This window comes from Eulemur rufifrons, chromosome 23 (assembly GCF_041146395.1).
Source record: "Eulemur rufifrons isolate Redbay chromosome 23, OSU_ERuf_1, whole genome shotgun sequence".
NCBI classification, from domain to species: domain Eukaryota; kingdom Metazoa; phylum Chordata; class Mammalia; order Primates; family Lemuridae; genus Eulemur; species Eulemur rufifrons.
The window spans coordinates 12,267,230-12,286,105 of NC_091005.1; the positions used below are offsets into that span (position 1 = coordinate 12,267,230).

At 39.5% G+C, this 18,876-nt stretch overlaps 1 protein-coding gene across 2 annotated transcripts in view; it reads left to right on the top strand.

Annotated features, from left to right (window-relative positions):
• Positions 1 to 18,876, top strand: part of TANGO6 (transport and golgi organization 6 homolog) — a 158,181-nt gene that overhangs the window by 29,444 nt on the left and 109,861 nt on the right. For both annotated transcript variants that reach the window (XM_069456750.1, XM_069456749.1), the window contains 4 exons: positions 3,827 to 3,939; positions 5,655 to 5,831; positions 9,651 to 9,783; positions 12,561 to 12,752. In XM_069456750.1, coding sequence (XP_069312851.1) covers positions 3,827 to 3,939; positions 5,655 to 5,831; positions 9,651 to 9,783; positions 12,561 to 12,752 — 615 coding nt within the window. The remainder of the gene's footprint in view (positions 1 to 3,826; positions 3,940 to 5,654; positions 5,832 to 9,650; positions 9,784 to 12,560; positions 12,753 to 18,876) is intronic.

The following is an 18,876-nucleotide window of genomic DNA, read 5'->3' on the forward strand; positions in this document are numbered from 1 at the left end:
TAAGGGGCGTGCTTAACAACAGAATGAAAATCTATGAGATGAGAAATGGAGCATGTGAGGACTCCTTTTTGTTTTGTTTTGTTTACTTTGAAACAGAAACCTATGTTTATTCTTAGTGCTTTTGTCCATTTTTATTCCTCTGAGTTTTTTTTTTTCTTCTCTTTTAAATTTCTAGTTAATCCTTCCAGAGAAATTCCATCCTCCAGCTATTGAAGATAGTTGCCCGCACAAGTCAATATAAAATCCAGCCTTCTTTTGTTCCACCTGCTCTCCCTTCCGAGGCTGAAGTTCTGCAATTCTGTTCTGTTAATTATCACTGATCGAATAGTCTCTAGCTACAGCTTTAAAAAAAAATGTAAATGCACAAGGCATTGTAACTTCCTCACAATAATAGAGCTTTTGGGAAAACAAACAGCAGTCTACTTTGTTCATTTATTCTTTGATTCAGTCAGTCAAAAGCATTTAAAAAGTACCTACTGAATGCAGATACTTTGCCAGGTTTACACATACAGAAGTGTTTAAGAGCCAACTAACTGATGCCTTCAAGGAGCTCCCAGTCAAGACAAAGAGTTCTAGCAGTGTGTGATTCCTAGTTAAGAATATCCAGAAATATGAATCTATTTTTTGTTGTAGAGCGGTCCTCCAAGCTTAGATGAAGGATTGTGAGGCTTTACCACAGACGCCTCATATCCTGGCTGGATCTATGAGAGAAAGCCAACATGCAGTCAGAAAGGAACAAGAAAATCCTTGCAAAGGAATGAGGAAATCCCCAGACTGGGTCACTGGTACCAGTCTATACCTTGTCTAATTGTTCTGAGCCACTGTGGTTATCACCGATCCACATTGTCCTCTTATTTTGCCCCTCAGCTCTTCCTTTGTGTTTATATTAGAAAAACCACAGGTAGATAAGGAAGTTCAACTTCTCCTCAAAGCACCCTTTCACTTACCCTCATGCCAGACAGTTGAAACGATACCTTCAGAGTCTGTCTCTCCCTTCCCTGCTTCAGCTTTCCCCTCTCTCAGTACTCTGTTTGGTGATCCTTAGTTGTACAGCTGTTGCAAGTAACCAGAAAACCTTTCAGCTAAACAGGATTTCATCTTTAAAGTACTAACTTTAGGACTGACAGATGAACAGAAAGCATGGGAGAAAGGGTTAGAAATTTGTTACATCTTGGTCAAGTTAAAAGTTCAGTTGTCTCAAACTTTTTTGCAGGAGTGGGTACTTTTTCCCAACTAGTCTTATCTCTTAATGCCTGAGGTACCAAAAGGGTCTAAGGAAAACAAGCAAACTCGCAGTCAAGTCTGACTTCCTTATTTTACAGGAAGCTGACACTCAGAGAAGTAAGCCACACAACTGGTCACTGGAAATATTTCACAAATAATCCTATGTGAGGCATACCCAACAGTTATACTGTTTAAAAAGGAAACTTTCGGTGATATGCTTCTTAGATACATTTTTCCTATAGGTAGAAATAATACATGAAGTACTGGATTGTGTTTAAAGGGAGGTAGATTTGGGCTCAGTACAAGAAAGAATTTACTATTAGTGTTGGAAGGGAGGTGACAATTGTGTGTGTATCAAGAAAACATTGAAATTGTTTGGGATGTAACAAAAAAAATCATTTATCAGATTGAACCAAAAGAAGACCTTATCTCTAAATCTTTCCACTTGAAGGGGGAAAATACCCTCCCACGTCTGCATTCCTGTGAACTTATTAGTTGGTGAATTGATAGCGGTTATTCTTAATTTTTCTTTCTCTTTCTACATGCTCTCACCTTCATCAGTATCCCTTTAACCTGTTTTATTTTTCTTCTTAGCGCTTGTTGCTACCTGAGATCATATAGTTACTGTTTGTTGCCTGTCTCCCTGACTCAAATGCAAGCTCCTTTGAAGCAGATACTTTGTTCACCGGGGTCCCCAGCGCCACACGTCCACACATGTAGGAGCACATAATTGGCACTCAATAAACATGTGCTGAGCCTTTATATAAAAATAAATGATACGTATATATCAATAGCTTTACAGTTTTTTTAAATATAAAAATAGTGCTTGTTCCTTGTAAGCAAATATAGAAAAGTGTAAGGAAGAAGAGAAAAAAAATTGGAGGAATTTATCAACAGCAACATATACCCCTGAGCAATGTGCTCGATTGAGTTTTTGTTAGAGTTTGAAGTGCTTTGGCCCTATCAAGCCAATAAGTAATGGAACTTTAGTTCCATTTATGTTTTGTTGTTTTTTATTTTTGAGGTGTTTTGTTTTGTTTTGTTTTGTTTTACAAAAGATGCTGGTAAGGAAGGATGGCTCCGGAGGGATTACCTCTGAGAACACAGGTTCCAGAGCCAAACAATAGGCCCTTACGTTATCTGGGGGAATCTATTCTTTTACCTCCTGCAATTGGTGATACCGTAATTAGGCCTGCGTATTACTTCTGAACACCGCTGTACAAGACACTTCACTCAGCCGAGCTTATGGAGATTAGATCATGCACAGGAAGCTGGTTCCATGCAGGAGTCAGGAGGCTTAAGGGGTGTGAAAAATTAGAGTTGATTTAAAGGGACAAGGTTCTCTGGAAAAGCAGAGAGATTTTTCCAGCTTGTAAAAGTGCCTCCATAACATTTAGTTTCCCATGAACAGCACTGATTTCTACCTCAAAATTCTTTTTATAAGAAAGAGCTAAGCTTCCCATTCCTCATCTTTAAAATAGGGCTGCTAATACCAACTTTGGGAAAATGTTATAATTTTAATGAACTCTTTAAAGAATCTCGCATAGTACCTGGAAGGTAAAAAAATCTCACATAGTTCTTGAAACATGTACTAAGGGCATAATCACCATTAGTTCCTCTTCTTTTTCCTTTTATCATTATTATTGTCTATACTAATAGATTTTAATTAGATTATTACAACAGAATTACATTTTGAAGTCCTGCTGGGTTTGATTGGAGTTTTGAATAACATTTTGCCCTTCTTAAGACACTTTATCTGCTTTAAATTATTATTTTGATTATTATAATTGGTTTACTTGTTTTATTCTTCCAGTATATCATGAGCAATACAAGGGTTAATGATTATTACTCATTTTTATATTCACTGCAATACCTTGAACAGTGCTTTGAATCCAGTGGATGTTCAATAACAGTTTGCTGAATGCATTTGTGCTGGCCTTATTGAAAGCTACAAATAAAATATGTAACATAGTTATTGTTAATAAAAGTCAGCATCCTCACACATTTAACCACGTAAAAGCCAGCACAGATCTAGGTGCCCAGTGTAATTTCTCTGAAGATTTATTGAATTGGAGGGAATAGGACATACCCATGTGGCAGTCACATCTTAAGAGTGCTATGTTTTGGGTTTTGTTTTGTTTCAAATTTAGTTTTAAATTTTTTTATTTGGTAGTAATGATTTCTTAGTTTTTAACAGCAGGGCCTTCAGCAGTAGGATGGGTAATGCATAGACAAATAATAGGCAGATTAGGGGACTCAGATAGCCAAAAGTAGGAAAAGAAGAAGTCAGAAAATGGGTTAATTTACCCATTGTGGGCAGTTCTTCCAGCTGCACACATGAAAGGCTGCTGCTCCAGTACAGCCCCTCTGTTTCAGCCTCACTGCCAAACTCAAATGGTTTCATCGCCATATCCAAATACATCCTTAGAGCTATTAATAAAAGCGTGCACTTTAGTAGGAGGATATTGCTTAAGATAAGATGCTTAGCCCTGCTAAGTGTCTAGTGTGTGATTGCCATTGCTCTGGCCTTACAGTCATGGTATTTCTCACCGTTCCCTTGGCCTTACAGTCATGGTATTTCTCACCGTTCCCTTTTCCCTAGGTGTACGTGGTGGGGAATGAGCCTTTGACAGTTTTGGTGGATTCCCTGCTTCCAGTCCTGGGAGTGCTCTTTCTTCTCTACTGTTTTACCAAGCAGAGCGTGTCTCACATAAGGTAAACCATCAAAGGAACCTTATTCGTTTATAAATAGAATCTTATTTGTTTATAAATTGTGAAGTCTTGCTTGTTGTTCTTTTTCTTATTTTGAATATAAGGCTTATGCCACTTTAAAATTATTTCCTTTCAAAATCAGGAAAACACTGGAATCTTCTTATTCTGTTCAACTTGAAAAGAAACAGAAGTCTGTAGATAGCAGGGGATTGGATATGGCTTTTAGAATGACTTTCCTCAGCCTGTGTCCTAGACATCAGAGACGAAATCTCTGTTGACATGTGTAAGCATGCCACTGTTTGATCAGTGAGAAATACAGCAATTACGTGTCTAGAAAGGAGGAAATAGGGGAGGGACCATAATGACCTTGTGAGGAGTTATAAAACAGGTTTGAGAAATCTGGATCTGAATGTAGCACGTTGTAATTTAGCCTGGGATTTGGTGTTAGTGATGAAGGGTGTTGTTTAGAAAGAAGAGATTTCTTAGTCATCCAGAAAGTACTCTTTTATAATAGAATTTAAGTAGGACTCATTTTGTATTAGCTCTTTGTTCGTAGTCATTTATATTGTTTATTCTTCCAGGTAAGAGTTTATATCCTATCTGAAGTCCTACAGAATTCTGATTTTTGGTGTTTGGAAATCCCCACATGTAATCTGATACACAATAATAGTACCTTCTTCGCAGGGTTATTGTGAAGGCTAAACATGCATTAAAGGAGTGGTCCCCAACCTTTTTGGCACCAGGGATGGGTTCCATGGAGGACAGTTTTTCCACTGATGGCAGGGGGTGTGAGGCTGAGCTCAGGTGGTGACACAAGTGATGGGGAGCGGCTGTAAATAGGGATGAAGCTTTGCTCGCTTGTCTGCCGCTCACCTCCTGCTGTGTGGCCTGGTTCCTGCCAGACCATGTACAGGTACCGGTCTGTGGCCTGGGGGTTGGGGACCACAGCATTACATTGTTTAGCACAGTCCCTGCCAAATAGGAGGCTCAGTAAATGGTAACTATCATTGCTAAGTGATAAAGGAGAACATTCAGTCTTGCATGTTATTTAAAGCTTATGTATTGCCTTTGGCTCTTCACTTTTGGGGTAGCACCTCATGTAGCCCACAGCCACAGTGGCAGTGACAGGAGAGAATGCAATGGGAGGTGGAGGCTATGCATATGTGACTTTGGATACTGAGGACAGTCCATGTAATATCGCTTATTTTAGTTTTAAAGCCCAAGTCCTCATAGTAGTGTCATATCCTCATCAGAGACTGACAGGGAAGATGTGAACACTGATTCCGTTCCTCTCCTAGTTGATGGGCACAGAGAAGGGGGTGGTGAGGAATCAGCCGCGTTTTCTTGGTATGCTGTTTTTTGGTCACCAGCTATTGGTTCCACTGATAGTAGATGATTGGTCTCCATGTACGCTTTCTTTCACCGTGCTTTATCCAAAGGCAGTAGTACACTTGGAATTAAAAAAAAAAATCATGTGGGGCTCATGCGGCATATCAGGGTTGCTTCTGAGCCAAGGATTAGTCAGTCACTCATCGAATTTCAGGATATTTGCATTCTGAAATTCACAAGAAGCATACTTTCCACTCCTGCGTCTCAGTAGTAGGGGATCGTGCCAGCATTTAGAATGCAGTGGAACCTGACAGTCTCTTTTTTTGTGTTAGCTTGTTAGATACGTAGAGTGAGATGACAGGCTCATTCATAACTGCTTTTTCTGCCAGGTCACTTTGCCAAGAGATCTTATTATGGATTCTGGGAAAGCTGGAAAGGAAGAAGGCAATTGCCAGCCTGAAAGGATTTGCAGGGTTGGACAAAGCTATGCCCTCTCTCCATTCTCTGTGTCAGTTTAGAGCTGCCACTCATGGTGGTGTTATGATTACCATCAAAGAGGCCGTTAGGTGAGTCCACCCATCCGTTACTGTCTCTGATTTTCTACCCGAAAGGGCATTCTGCGACTCAACCACTAAGGGGCGCTGGTAGAAAAGAAACCAGAAACTTAAGCGGCCCAGGCACTTGATATTTATAATCTCTAAATGAAATGTGAGTCTTAAGTAATCCTCCAGGTTTTTTTCCAAGATGCCAGCTAATAGTAGGTACAATTTACTGGAGCCTCAGAGCTTTGCATCACAACAGTTCTTTATCAGGGAATCAGAGTAAAAGGCAGACCCGTGTTCCCCCATAACACCACAATAATCCAGTTCTCCTTCTGACTCTCAAAATAGTATATGTGTGTTCGTAGTCAGATTTATTCCCAAGGGAAATTGTCTGATAGTTATATTTTATGATGGGGATTTGTTTCTCACCCGGATCGATTAGAGAGTGCTTAATAAATGTTAGTGGAGTGGGTAATTTATTTCTCTGACATCTCATAGGTGTATATTTTAACACGTTGACTGCCATGGGAGTTGTGTGTAACTCAGGCTAGTTTTGAGTCCGGGGCCTCATGAAGCAAAACCCTGCAGGTGGTTCGTGAAAATCTTACTTGTTGCTGTTCTTATTGTTACAATTAATATTGACAGTTTAATTCTAAAAATGTGGATTGCATTGCATATAACTCACGCACAGAAAACAATAAAAAATAACAAATTAGGCCAGGCAGAGTAGTTCACGCCTGTAATCCTAGCACTCTGGGAGGCTGAGGCAGGATTGCTTGAGGTCAGGAGTTCTAGACCAGCCTGAGCAAGAGCGAGATCCATCTCTACTAAAAATAGAAAAAATTAGCTGAGCGTGGTGGCACGTGCTTATAGTCCCAGCTACTTGGGAGGCTGAGGCAGGAGGATGGCTTGAGCCCAGGAGTTGGAGGTTGCTGTGAGCTAGGCTGACACCACCCACTTCAGCCTAGGCAACAGAGCAAGACTTTGTCTCAAAAAAAAAAAAAAAAAAAATTAGAAAGGATCGTTTTGTTTTAATAAAACCGTAAGGTCCCAGGGGAAAAAATTGTTTTTCTGGTGTGGCAGTCAATATGTTAAATTATTTCCACTTTCTGGGTGATCCGTGTAGGATGTTTCACCTGAGAACGTAAATTCCTGTTGATCATAGCCCACACAGTACTTAACTGGTGGCAGCTGCTCTATTTGGAGTTCACATCACGTTCAAAGTGCTGCTGTTTGTTGAAGTGTTCAAATTTAATTTTATGTTCATGGTTAACTTTGGCAAAGTTTTCACACACCCTCTCAAGATGATGGACTTGAAGAAAATAGAAAAACACATAGCTATAAACAGAATTATCAGAGCGAGACCCTGACTCAAAAAAATAAAAAACACTTTGGAATGGGTTTTACCTGGGACCAATTTAGTGACTATATAATTTTACAATATCTAACTTAATAATTATAACTTACTGCTATCTTAATAAATCTCTAGTACGCTTCTTAGTGCATATATGTCAAAATCCACACTTCTTATTGAAACTATAGTTTCTCTTCATAGTAGGAAAAGAAATGAATAAGCCATGATTCAGTTAATCTCTGTCCACTGCCAGAAGCAATGGGTCTTTAACCTGGGGTCTCTGCATGGACTTCTAAGGGTCTAAAATCCTCCTGAAATTATATACACAAAAATGTTTTTATGCACACATGGATTTTTTCTGAAAATAGGGTGCATACCTTGTTTCCAAAAAGTTGACAACCATTACACCAGAGAAGAGTGAGTGTGTGTGTGTGTGTGTCTGTGTGTGTGTGATTTTACCATTTGTTCTTTTTTTTTGAGACAGAATCTCACTCTGTTGCCCAGGCTAGAGTGAGTGCCGTGGCGTCAGCCTAGCTCACAGCAACCTCAAACTCCTGAGCTCAAGGGATCCTCCTGTCTCAGCCTCCCGAGTAGCTGGGACTACAGGCATGCACCACCATGCCCGGCTAATTTTTTCTATATATATTTTTAGCTGTCTATATAATTTCTTTCTATTTTTAGTAGAGATGGAGTCTCGCTCTTGCTCAGGCTGGTCTCGAACTCCTGAGCTCAAACGATCCACCCACCTTGGCCTCCCAAAGTGCTAGGATTACAGGCGTGAGCCACCGCGCCCGGCCTACCATTTGTTCTAAAGGTCCTGCTAGTCCCCCAAGGCCAGGGTCAAGGTCTGTATCACCACTTACCTTTCATTCTACCCTTCTGCCCAGTGCCAGTTATCCATTAAAAGTTTGATTAAAGAAACTCTATAGGAACAGCTTAGATTTAGATCATCCAGAGTTTTTACTTTTCTGGAACTAAATATAACTATCTGGAATTGACTCTTTATCATTGAAATTTTAGGAGTGAATATTAATAAAATGGTGCTTCTTAAGATAATTGTTGCCATGTCTTTTTAGGAGTATTTGAACATAGTATTAATACTTCATTTTGATGATCACAATGGTTCACAGAAACTTAGAAGTGTTGTTTATACATTTCAACTTTTCTTCTAACATACAATGTGGTGGAGAAAACATGACTGATCCGAAGGACTCTGGGAGATTCTGGGATAATATAGGAAATAATCCTAAGCTAAATGTATAGGTTATTCATTCTACTAGAGGAATATGAAGGCCATGTTATTAGTGAACTGACAAGTTGGGACATCCTGCCCAGTGAGATGGTCTGCCAAATTAACTTTAATAATTGTACTTTTCAATGAGATGAAACAACATCTGTCATTTTTTAATTTAGTCTGAAAAAAATTTATTTCTTTGATCACAAAAGCCACGTGTTCTTTGTATAATACAAAAACACATAAAGAGGAAAACAAAAATCAACCAGTATCCTATTCACTGTTTATATTATTTTAGTGTCTTGCTTTTTAGTACATCTTCTATGCTTTTGTATTTGTTTACATGATATGGTATAATAATATTGTGTCTTTGTCTCTGCACTTACCAGATGCAGTTAACACTGAAAGCCATAGCACATCTTGAGAAGTTTCTTGTTTTTTTGGAGTAATCATAGCACTGTTTCAGCCAAATTTTATTACTTGGCAATCACATTCGACCTACTCATTTTTCTGAACCTTTATGCATTTTCTTATCTCAACTAATTGATTCATATTAGTTGAAATTGACAGTTTCTCTGCCCATGATTATTGTGTCTTTTTCCACTGCCCATAACCCTTCAGGGGCTCATCAGAAAAAAGTCCAAGTTCCTTTGAATGACATCCAAGGTCCTACATGATCTGACCTCATTTTGCAGCCTTCTCTTTTTCTGTTATTCCTCAGGAACCAGAATATCTGTATACAATTTATACTTTAACTTCTCCTTCCTTTTGCAACTAATGAAATAATAGAAATTCTTCAACAACCGTCTTTTTAAATTTTATTTTGTTTTATTTTATTTTTATTTTGAGACAGAGTCTCACTCTGTTGCCCTGGCTAGAGTGCAGCAGTGTCATCATAGCTCACTGCAACCTCAAACTCCTGGGCTTAAGCAATCCTCCTTTCCTAGCCTCCTGAGTAGCTGGGATTATAGGCATGCACCACTGTAGCTGGCTAACATTCATCTGAAAAGTCACTCTCTTCATGAATCTTTCCCTGTTTGAGCAACTAACCATGCAGGACATAATAGTCTAATTTCTTAGAATAAATACTTTTTCAGCATGGAGAAAGAGAAAAATAAGTTAAACAGATTTTTTGAGATCTTTTTAATGATTAACTGTATGGAAATGACAAGTTAATTTAGAAGATTGTTAAGGGGTTTGGAAAATATATATCTCTGGGTGACACTGCCAAGATAAATCTTATCCTGCATTGCAGTGATGAAGATGAAGATGAAGCTCTATACCAGAAAGTATCCTCAGAGCAGGGCCAGGTGGAACATCTTGGGGACTTGTTGTCCCACTGCCAGGAATGTGGTTTGGCAGGAGACTTCTTCATCTTCTGTTTGAAGGTAAGAACTACATATAGTTCCTTTTTTTTTTTTTTTTTTTTTTTTTTTGAGACAGAGTCTCACTCTGTTGCCCAGGCTAGAGTGAGTGCCGTGGCGTTAGCCTAGCTCACAGCAACCTCAAACTCCTGAGCTCAAGCGATCCTCCTGTCTCAGCCTCCCGAGTAGCTGGGACTACAGGCATGCACCACCATGCCCGGCTAATTTTTTCTATATATATTTTTAGCTGTCCATATAATTTCTTTCTATTTTTAGTAGAGATGGGGTCTCGCTCTTGCTCAGGCTGGTCTCGAACTCCTGAGCTCAAACGATCCGCCCACCTCGGCCTCCCAGAGTGCTAGGATTACAGGCGTGAGCCACCGCGCCTGGCCAGAACTACATATAGTTCCTGACCAGGTTTATTCAGGGGTAGTTCCAGGAGACCCTTCAAATTTTCATGGCATTCATAATTTTTGGTCCTAAAATTCAGGTACTGAATCAGGGAAAACAATCAGAGGACATGCAGGAATTTATTTTTTAGTAGCCTTGGGTTGGTAAAAAGAAGAAATTTATCTTCAGTAGTACTCATGTGATCTAACTACTTTCCAAGGTGACCAGCACTGAAATTGTACAGATGAACAATGGAGAACTGTTGCTCTATGAAAGGGTTAATCTTTGCTCGATGTTGACAGTAAGAACTCTTTTGAAGTTAATAGCAGGTTTTACAGCTATAGAGTAATCCCTTATCCTTTCTGACTGTTGTTTTGTCAGGTATTTGGAAAGGAGATTTAGCAATTCTGCCTCCCGCATTTCATTTTGTAGCCACTTGAAACCTTTTCCGGGTTTGTTTCTTAGAGCAGAGTGGTTGTGCTTCCTTTTGTCCTCATCTCCAATGGCAACTTGTATAACTTGTACCCCATAATGTTACTCCTTATTTGCACTGTCTGGTATCATATGGTGGTGACCTCCAGCTCTGCATTCTCCACTCTTTCCCCTAAATAAAGTATCTGCTCTAGGAGACTGTGGAGATTAAGGTTGGTATGGGTATGGGAGAATGCAAGGAAGGAAACAGGGCTAACACTTCTAGAACTTAAAGCAGGGGACACTTCTGATGCTTTCTTTCCTCCTTGTTCACATCCATCCCCATGCCCAGCCACTCGTTCTAAATGACTTTCCAAGGGGATGTGCTCTTAATTTCATACTTTAAAAAAAATTGTTTAAAAAACAAATTAACAAATCAAAGGGCTTTGTTCTAAAAGAGAGTATCTCTACCTTGGCACTGTTGACATTTTGGACTAGATAAATTTTTTCTCGTGGGGAGGCTGCCTTGTACATTGTAGGAGATTTAGCAGCATCCCTGACCTCTACTAACTAGATTACTCTCCAATTATGACAACCAAAAGTGTCCCCAGACATTGTGAAATGTCCTCTGGGAGCAAAATTGTCCAGGTACAGTTGAGCACCACTGCTCTAAACCGTCGGTTACTTTGGTAAAGCCCTAATTATTTGTTTGGAAACTTAAGGTTTTCATTTCCCAAGGAAGTTTACAACATTGAAGCGCAGATGAAAAGCCTACCAAACCCACAGTAATAAATTATCGATTAGAAGTTTAGTTCTAAATATCTTAGAGGAAAAGTGCTGTAGTACCAAAGGCATCATATGGCCTCTAATAGGAGTTTGAGGATGTGAGGTAGTCTGAGGTCTCAGTTCAAGGAAGGCTATTGACAGAGATAAAAATATTGATAAAGTAAGAAGTCTGTCAAACTAGTTCTTTGTGTGTATGTTTTTTATTGTGAAATTTTATTTTTTTAATTTTATTTATTTCGAGACAGAGTCTTACTCTGTTGTCCTGGCCAGAGTGCAATGGCATCATTATAGCTCACTACAACCTCAAACTGCTGGGCTCAAGCAATCCTCCTGCTTCAGCCTCCTGAGTGGCTGGGACCACGGGCATGCGCTACCACGCCTGGCTAATTTTCCCATTTTTTGCCGAGACAGGTCTTGCTCTTGCTCAGGCTGGTCTCAAACTCCTAACCTCAAGCAATCTTCCTGCCTCAGCCTCCCAAAGTGCTAGTGTTATAGGCATGAGCCTCTGTGACCAGCCTTATTGTGAAATTTTAAAATTTCAAGTACATGGTATCATACTGTATATACTATTCTGCAATTTACATTTTTCACTGAACAGTATTTTTGAGATCTATCTATATTGATATCCATATAGATCTAGTTCATTTATTTTAACTGCTGTGATATAATAAATTCATCACAATTTATTTTGTTATTGCTGGGCATTTAGGTTGTCTCCAATTTTGAGCTAATATAAATAATGCTGCAACAAAAATAGGCTGTTTCTTTTTTTTTTTTTTTTTTTGAGACAGAGTCTTGCTTTGTTGCCCTGGCTAGAGTGAGTGCCGTGGCGTCAGCCTAGCTCACAGCAACCTCAAACTCCTGGGCTTAAGCGATCCTTCTGCCTCCGCCTCCCGAGTAGCTGGGACTACAGGCATGCGCCACCATGCCCGGCTAATTTTTTCTATATATATTTTAGTTGTCCATATAGTTTCTTTCTATTTTTAGTAGAGACGGGGTCTCACTCTTGCTCAGGCTGGTCTCGAACTCCTGACCTTGAGCCATCCACCCGCCTCGGCCTCCCAGAGTGCTAGGATTACAGGCGTGAGCCACCGCGCCTGGCCTAGGCTGTTTCTTTAAATATGCATTTCAAATAGAGTTTTCTAGCTATGTTTGTGAAGACCTTAGTACTGCTGGCTTTTTCTTTATTTTTTTCTTTCTTGCCATGCTTGTAGGAGTTGACTCATGTAGCCATGGAAAATGAAGCAGAATTAAAAACTAAGCCCTTCTCCAACAAAAGCCTCTTGGAATTAGAGCAACACCAGACTCTTCTTGTGGAAGGCCAGGAGCGGAAGTTGCTTGTCCTACAGCTGGTGGCTGTTCTGTGCGAGAGAATGTCCGAGCAGATATTCACAAATATCACTCAGGTCAGTGGTTGCCATATCCAGGACCCCAGCTTGGTGGTATTTGTCTATTTTGGTTTCTGTACATTCTTTCCAAAAAATGTTCAAAAATGTTGCTCAGAGTATGGTTTGATGACAACAGCATCAGTATTTCCTGAATGCAGGTTAAACATGGAAGTAACTGAGCCTACCCCAGGCCAACTGAATCCAAAACTTTCTTAGGTCCTGGCAATCTGTGGGTGCAACAAGCCCCTAAGGTGGTTCTACTGCACATAACACTTTAAGAACTGTTTTAAATATTTTTATTTTCTATCACAGTGGTTTTTAATTTTGGATGTAAATAAAATTATCTGGGATCTTTTTCAAAATATTGATACCCAGCCCACTTTTAGAGATTCTGATTCAGCATGTCTTCATTAGAGCCTGGGCTTCTTTCTCTTTTTAAAGCTCCATGGATGATTCTAATGTGTATGAAAAGTTGAGACTAATTAGAAACTCAAATTTGGGAAAAAAATCACTAATGATAATGAGAGCACCTTGAATTTTATAGGTGTTCTAACTCACAGCTTATCCCTACAGTATCCTGTGAAGTTTTAAGATGTTTTAAAAAAATGCTTTCAGGGTGGTATAACTCTGTGAATCAGTCCCTGAATTGTATTGGCTCAGACATTATTTTTACCACCTTTTAAAAACATCAGAAATAAAAGTAATAAAGCAAAGGCAATGTGGTCGCCATATTTTACCACTTTACCAGAATTTAATGTTGCTCGGTTGGTGAATAGTCAGTTGTAAGATGGTATGATTGTCACGCTTAAATCCGATTCTCCAGCTTTTGTATCATCGTCATTGTCATCAGCCTTCGGGGGTTGCTAAGCAGCATTTCACTATAGCTCCTGCTGAGAAAATTTGCAGCTGCCTGTCAGCTCTGACTTATCGTGTCTGTTTAATGAGAATTATGTTCGTGATTTCTTTCCTGGCCTCTTATTCCTTCAGTTCACTGACCCTGTGTTACTCAGTAGGGTGATTTGTTTCTCCTGCATTTATATCTGTTCCCTGAAGACTTTCATCCAGACCTTATGTCTTTGTCTGAGGATGCTAGTTGGAAAGGGAAATGGTCTAAAAACTGATATGACTTGAGCTTGTGCAATTATCTCCCTTTACTCCTAATTAAGGAACAATGGTTCAGGCAGGTACAAAAATGATTTGTCCCATTAAAATTATCCTTCAGCTAAGGTTAAAATGTATCAGGACAAAAAGAGCCACAGAGCCACAAGGAAATATTAAATTGCGTTTAGTAATCTTGCTGCTAGTGGTAATATTGGTGTATTATTTTGAAACACACACACATATGGATAAAAAAATAAGTTATCAGTAATTTTGTTAATATTAGGAGTCATTATTTTTAGCATAAAAAAGAGTTATAAAATAGAGAACTAGAGTAAAAACCCTATAATTTTTTTTTTTTTTAAGAGATGGGGTCTCTCTATGTTGCCCAGGTTGCACTTGGACTCTTGGGCGGAAGCGATCCTCCTGCCTCAGCCTCCTGAGTAGCTGGGATTACAGGCGCATGTTATCATGCCTGGCTTAAAACTCCATAATATTGAATACTTAAGTTGGAAGTATTAGTATGAAGTTAAGATTTATTTTTCTCTTTTTAAGACATATTATAGATATTTCCTAGGTCAGTCCACTGTAAATCCCAAGAAGCAAAGACAACCCAGTAGCAATAAGCATCCGTAGTGCCAGATTATAGTTTCTAAATACCATTTTCTACTAAAAGAATTCAAAGCTCTTTGGAGTAAAGGTTGATGTGAGGTCTGGGGCAAGAGTCATACATCATAAGCCTCCAGGCATCTTGTGGTGCCTTAATGCAGGGAAGCTACTGAGATTAATGGGGTCATGTCAGTAGCACTCAGGAGCCATCGTGAAGCGGCTCCTATTGGCCATAGTCAGGACAACTAGATCATTAGAAAGAGTAATGCCTGCAATGGACTGAAACACAGATATAAAAATCTGAGTCAAAATAAAAAAAAAAAACAACCCTCATTGGACATCTTTGGAGATTGCTAGGGGATCAGTTCACTATTTTGTAAATTGATAAATAAAGGAGAAGAATAGAGCCTTTGTCTTGTCTTTCCTATGAGAACTGTATTTCAGTGCAACCAAATAGTCAATGAAAGAAAATTTTTCTTTACAGGAGAATCACAGGTAAAAAAAATTAAAAAAGAATACTAGAAAATTACATTTTGCAACCCTCTAATGAAATAATGGATCTGGTAACATCATAGTGTCTGCCCAAACCATCGGATAGACTTTGATGGAGTACTTTATTTATTTTTTTTTTTTTTGAGACAGAGTCTCACTCTGTTGCTCAGGCTAGAGTGAGTGCCGTGGCGTCAGCCTAGCTCACAGCAACCTCAAACTCCTGAGCTCAAGCGATCCTCCTGTCTCAGCCTCCCGAGTAGCTGGGACTACAGGCATGCACCACCATGCCCGGCTAATTTTTTCTATATATATTTTTAGCTGTCCATATAATTTCTTTCTATTTTTAGTAGAGGTGGGGTCTCGCTCTTGCTCAGGCTGGTCTCGAACTCCTGAGCTCAAACGATCCGCCCACCTCGGCCTCCCAGAGTGCTAGGATTACAGGCGTGAGCCACCGCGCCCGGCCTGATGGAGTACTTTATAGTGAAGGTATTAGGGCCAAAATGCCAAAGCAAACTGATTGATACTTTTCCCCCCAATATTTTATTATGAAAAATTTCAAATTTGAAAGAATTTTATGGTGAATACCTACATACCTACCACCTAGATATTTCCATTAATCTTTTATTATACTTGTTTTATGACATATTTATCCATGTTTCATTCTTCTAGCCATCTCACTTTTAGTACATTTCAGTGTCAATGTAGATATCAGTATATATCTCCCTAAATATTTCAGCATGAAGTGATCTTAGGTTATCATCATCGTAAGTGGACAAGCAGATATTAAGTGCTTTCTGATGTAATACAGTAGGAAGTATGCAGCACCATTTGGGAAAGATTCTTACAGAGAAAAAACAAAAGACTTGAACCTGAATCATCAAGGAAATTCAGGGGATAGAGGAGAAAGTTAAACAGTGCCATGAGGGAGCAATGGGCTAAATCCAGAATGTGGGAAATTCTGCAGTACAGGTGACCCAGCTTCGTCAAATAAGTGGCATAAAAAAGAAGCTGGATCCTGATTCACACAAACCAATTATATGAAGACATTTTTGCAACGGTTATGAACCATTGAGTAGAAAATACTGAGGAATTCTTATTGGCTGTAATCATGATATGTTAGTTATATAAAAAATAAATATCCTTATCTGTTAGAAATACATGTTGAAGTATTTATAGGTAAAAGATTAACTATTCAGGGAGGTGGGTTGGGAGATGGCACATTAGTACGTGTGATGGTGCAGAGAGGAGTGAGGCATGCAGTGGTCTGTGTGTTGATCAGAGCCCTGCACCAACTTCATTTCACAAGTCTGTATCGACTTGTGCCACACACTCTTCTAGGCACCAGGGACACAGCAGTGAACAAAACAGACACATATCTATGCTCTCATGGAGTTTGTATTCATAGAGGGGGAAAGAGAGAAACAAGAAAGCAAAAACGTATAGTGTATTAGATGGTGATAATTTCTAGAAAGAAAAATAGAACAAGGAAAGGGGATGGTAACGGGAGTATGGTCATGGAGAGCCTCACTGAGAATGTGACTTTTGAGCCAAGATCTGAAGGCAGGGAAGGAGGGAGCCATTGAGGTGCCTAGTGGAGGAGTGTTCCAGGTAGAACATGCCTGGAATGTGGTAGGTTCGGCAGGGAGGCCAGTGTCAATGCAGTGGAGTGAGATTCTCTTTTCTCTGCCCTTTCAGAAAACTGCCATCCTCTGCTGCCTTCTTTAATTGGGTCACTGCAATTGTTTTTTCAGATGTTAAAATTTTTTTAACATAAGTGACACATGCTCATTGTAAAAACACTTAAACGACACAGAGGTACATAATGTAAAAAGTAGGTACTTCTGATTAAAGACAGAATATTGGGCTCTCTGGAAACCACAGGGACCAACAGACCAGGAGAAAAGAGACATTAGCTAAAAGGGAATAGCAAAATTTGGAAACTGGAAAACAGTAGCTGATCTAGCAACTTGAGAAATTGGAAAGCTTGGTGTCTGCATGGCAAGACATCAAGAAGCAAACCACTATTCCTCAATAAAGCTGTTAAAATATTTTTTTTTTTAAAAAGGAAAAGGGCCAGGCGCGGTGGCTCACACCTATAATCCTAGCTCTCTTGGAGCGGCAGGAGGATTGCTGGAAGCCAGGAGTTTGAGACCAGCCTGAGCAAGAGCGAGACCCCGTCTCTACTCCAAATAGAAAAATTAGCCAGGTGCTGTGGCGCTCGCCTATAGTCCCAGCTACTCGGGAGGCTGAGGCAGGAGGATTGCTTGAGCCCAGGAGTTTGAAGTTGCAGTGAGCTAGAATGATGCCACTGCACTCTACCCAGGGCAACAGAGTGAGACTATCTCAAAACAAAACAAAACAAAAGGAAAAGGAAAAAAGGAGCAAGCTACTTCACACTGCAGGACCCTGGAAGGACAGGAGGCATCAGATAAGCTCTAAAGATGGAGCTGCATTTAGAGCTTAAAACAGCGGGAAAGCCTGGGTAGGGTTCAGTAGACCCATTCATTCCTTCCTCCACTTTGTACAGCTACCTCCTCTTCGCATCGAAAGACAGGAGGTTTATTCCTGAGAGACACTGAACCCAAAGGGACTCAGAACATGAGTGGGAGAAGCAAACTGAAAAACAAGAGGCTCAAGTTGAAGTCTGTATCTTCAACAACCACAATGAGGCCGCCAGCCCCCTTCCACTCAGGTGTCAGTATTTTGGCAGCAGGTTTATACATCCCCATAGGATTACCGTGAGGATTAAATGAGTTAATACCTGTAATGTATTCAGAATGGTGCCTGGTAAGAGTTAATGTTATTACTAAATTAAACAGCTAAATAATTAAAAGTGGTTACCTTGGTAGAGCCAGAATCAGGTGGGAAGAAATGAGGGAGGGCACTGCTATTTTTCATGATAAATTTTCAGGACTATTTGGCTTTTTAAATTATGTACCTTTATAAAAAGTTTTACATAAAAAGTGAAAGTCTCTCCCCACTCTCTGCAACATGCATAAATTCTAGAACAGGCTTTAGTCACATACCTGTTCTTATGGCTAGCAGCCCCACCAAAATTACAGGAAATGAGTAGTAGTGGGAAGCTGCTGTCCAAATGAGTAGGGTAGGGTGGTTTTGGTGTTACAAGAATGTTTAGGGAAAGGGTACTTCATAGACAAGAGTCACAGCTGGCTCTCACTTTACAGTTAGCAAGTCCCAGTTGCTTTTTACATACATGCAAACATACAAAGTTCCTTTTAAAAAAAATATTCTACCTACTTTGCAACATTTAAAAATATATAGACATATATATAGTGGAGAGGAACTTAGAAAAATTTGGAAGGCTAGATAGTACTAATTCTAGTAATTTAACAATACTTGTGCTGAAATAGAAACTAAATACAAACAAGGAGTGTTTCAGAAAACTCTTGGGAGGTGGAAACAGTTTCTACCTAGAAATGTCCAATGTCCTTAACTTCTAGTATCAATGGAGTCTTGGGCCTGGAGAGGGTGGTAAAAATTGCCATAACCAGAACTGTTCATTTCAGTAAATGGAACTTTTAATAACCTTTCTAGTTTCCTGCCTTGCTCCAAGGACAAGTGTTAACAAGCCATTCTCCTGACTTTAAGCTTGCAATAAAGATTCTAGCACAGCATGTGATTTGTCCGGAGAGTTAAACATGCAAGCTTGCATGGCATTTAGAGGCTTATTATGACCTATCTCAGCCTTCCCATTTCCAAGATGACTTCTCTCTTTTGAGTCATTAATCCTAAATATTCATGTGTGTGTGCGTACTTGTGTATGTGTGTGTAGTCATTTATTCAAAGGTGTTTCTTCTTAAGGTGATTAATCCAAGCGCAGTTAAAATGATGCTGACCAAATTATTCCATTGAAAGCTTAGTTGTTAGCCAAATGCTGTGTAACATCTTGAATATAAATAATCTTAGTACTGTAAAATATTTT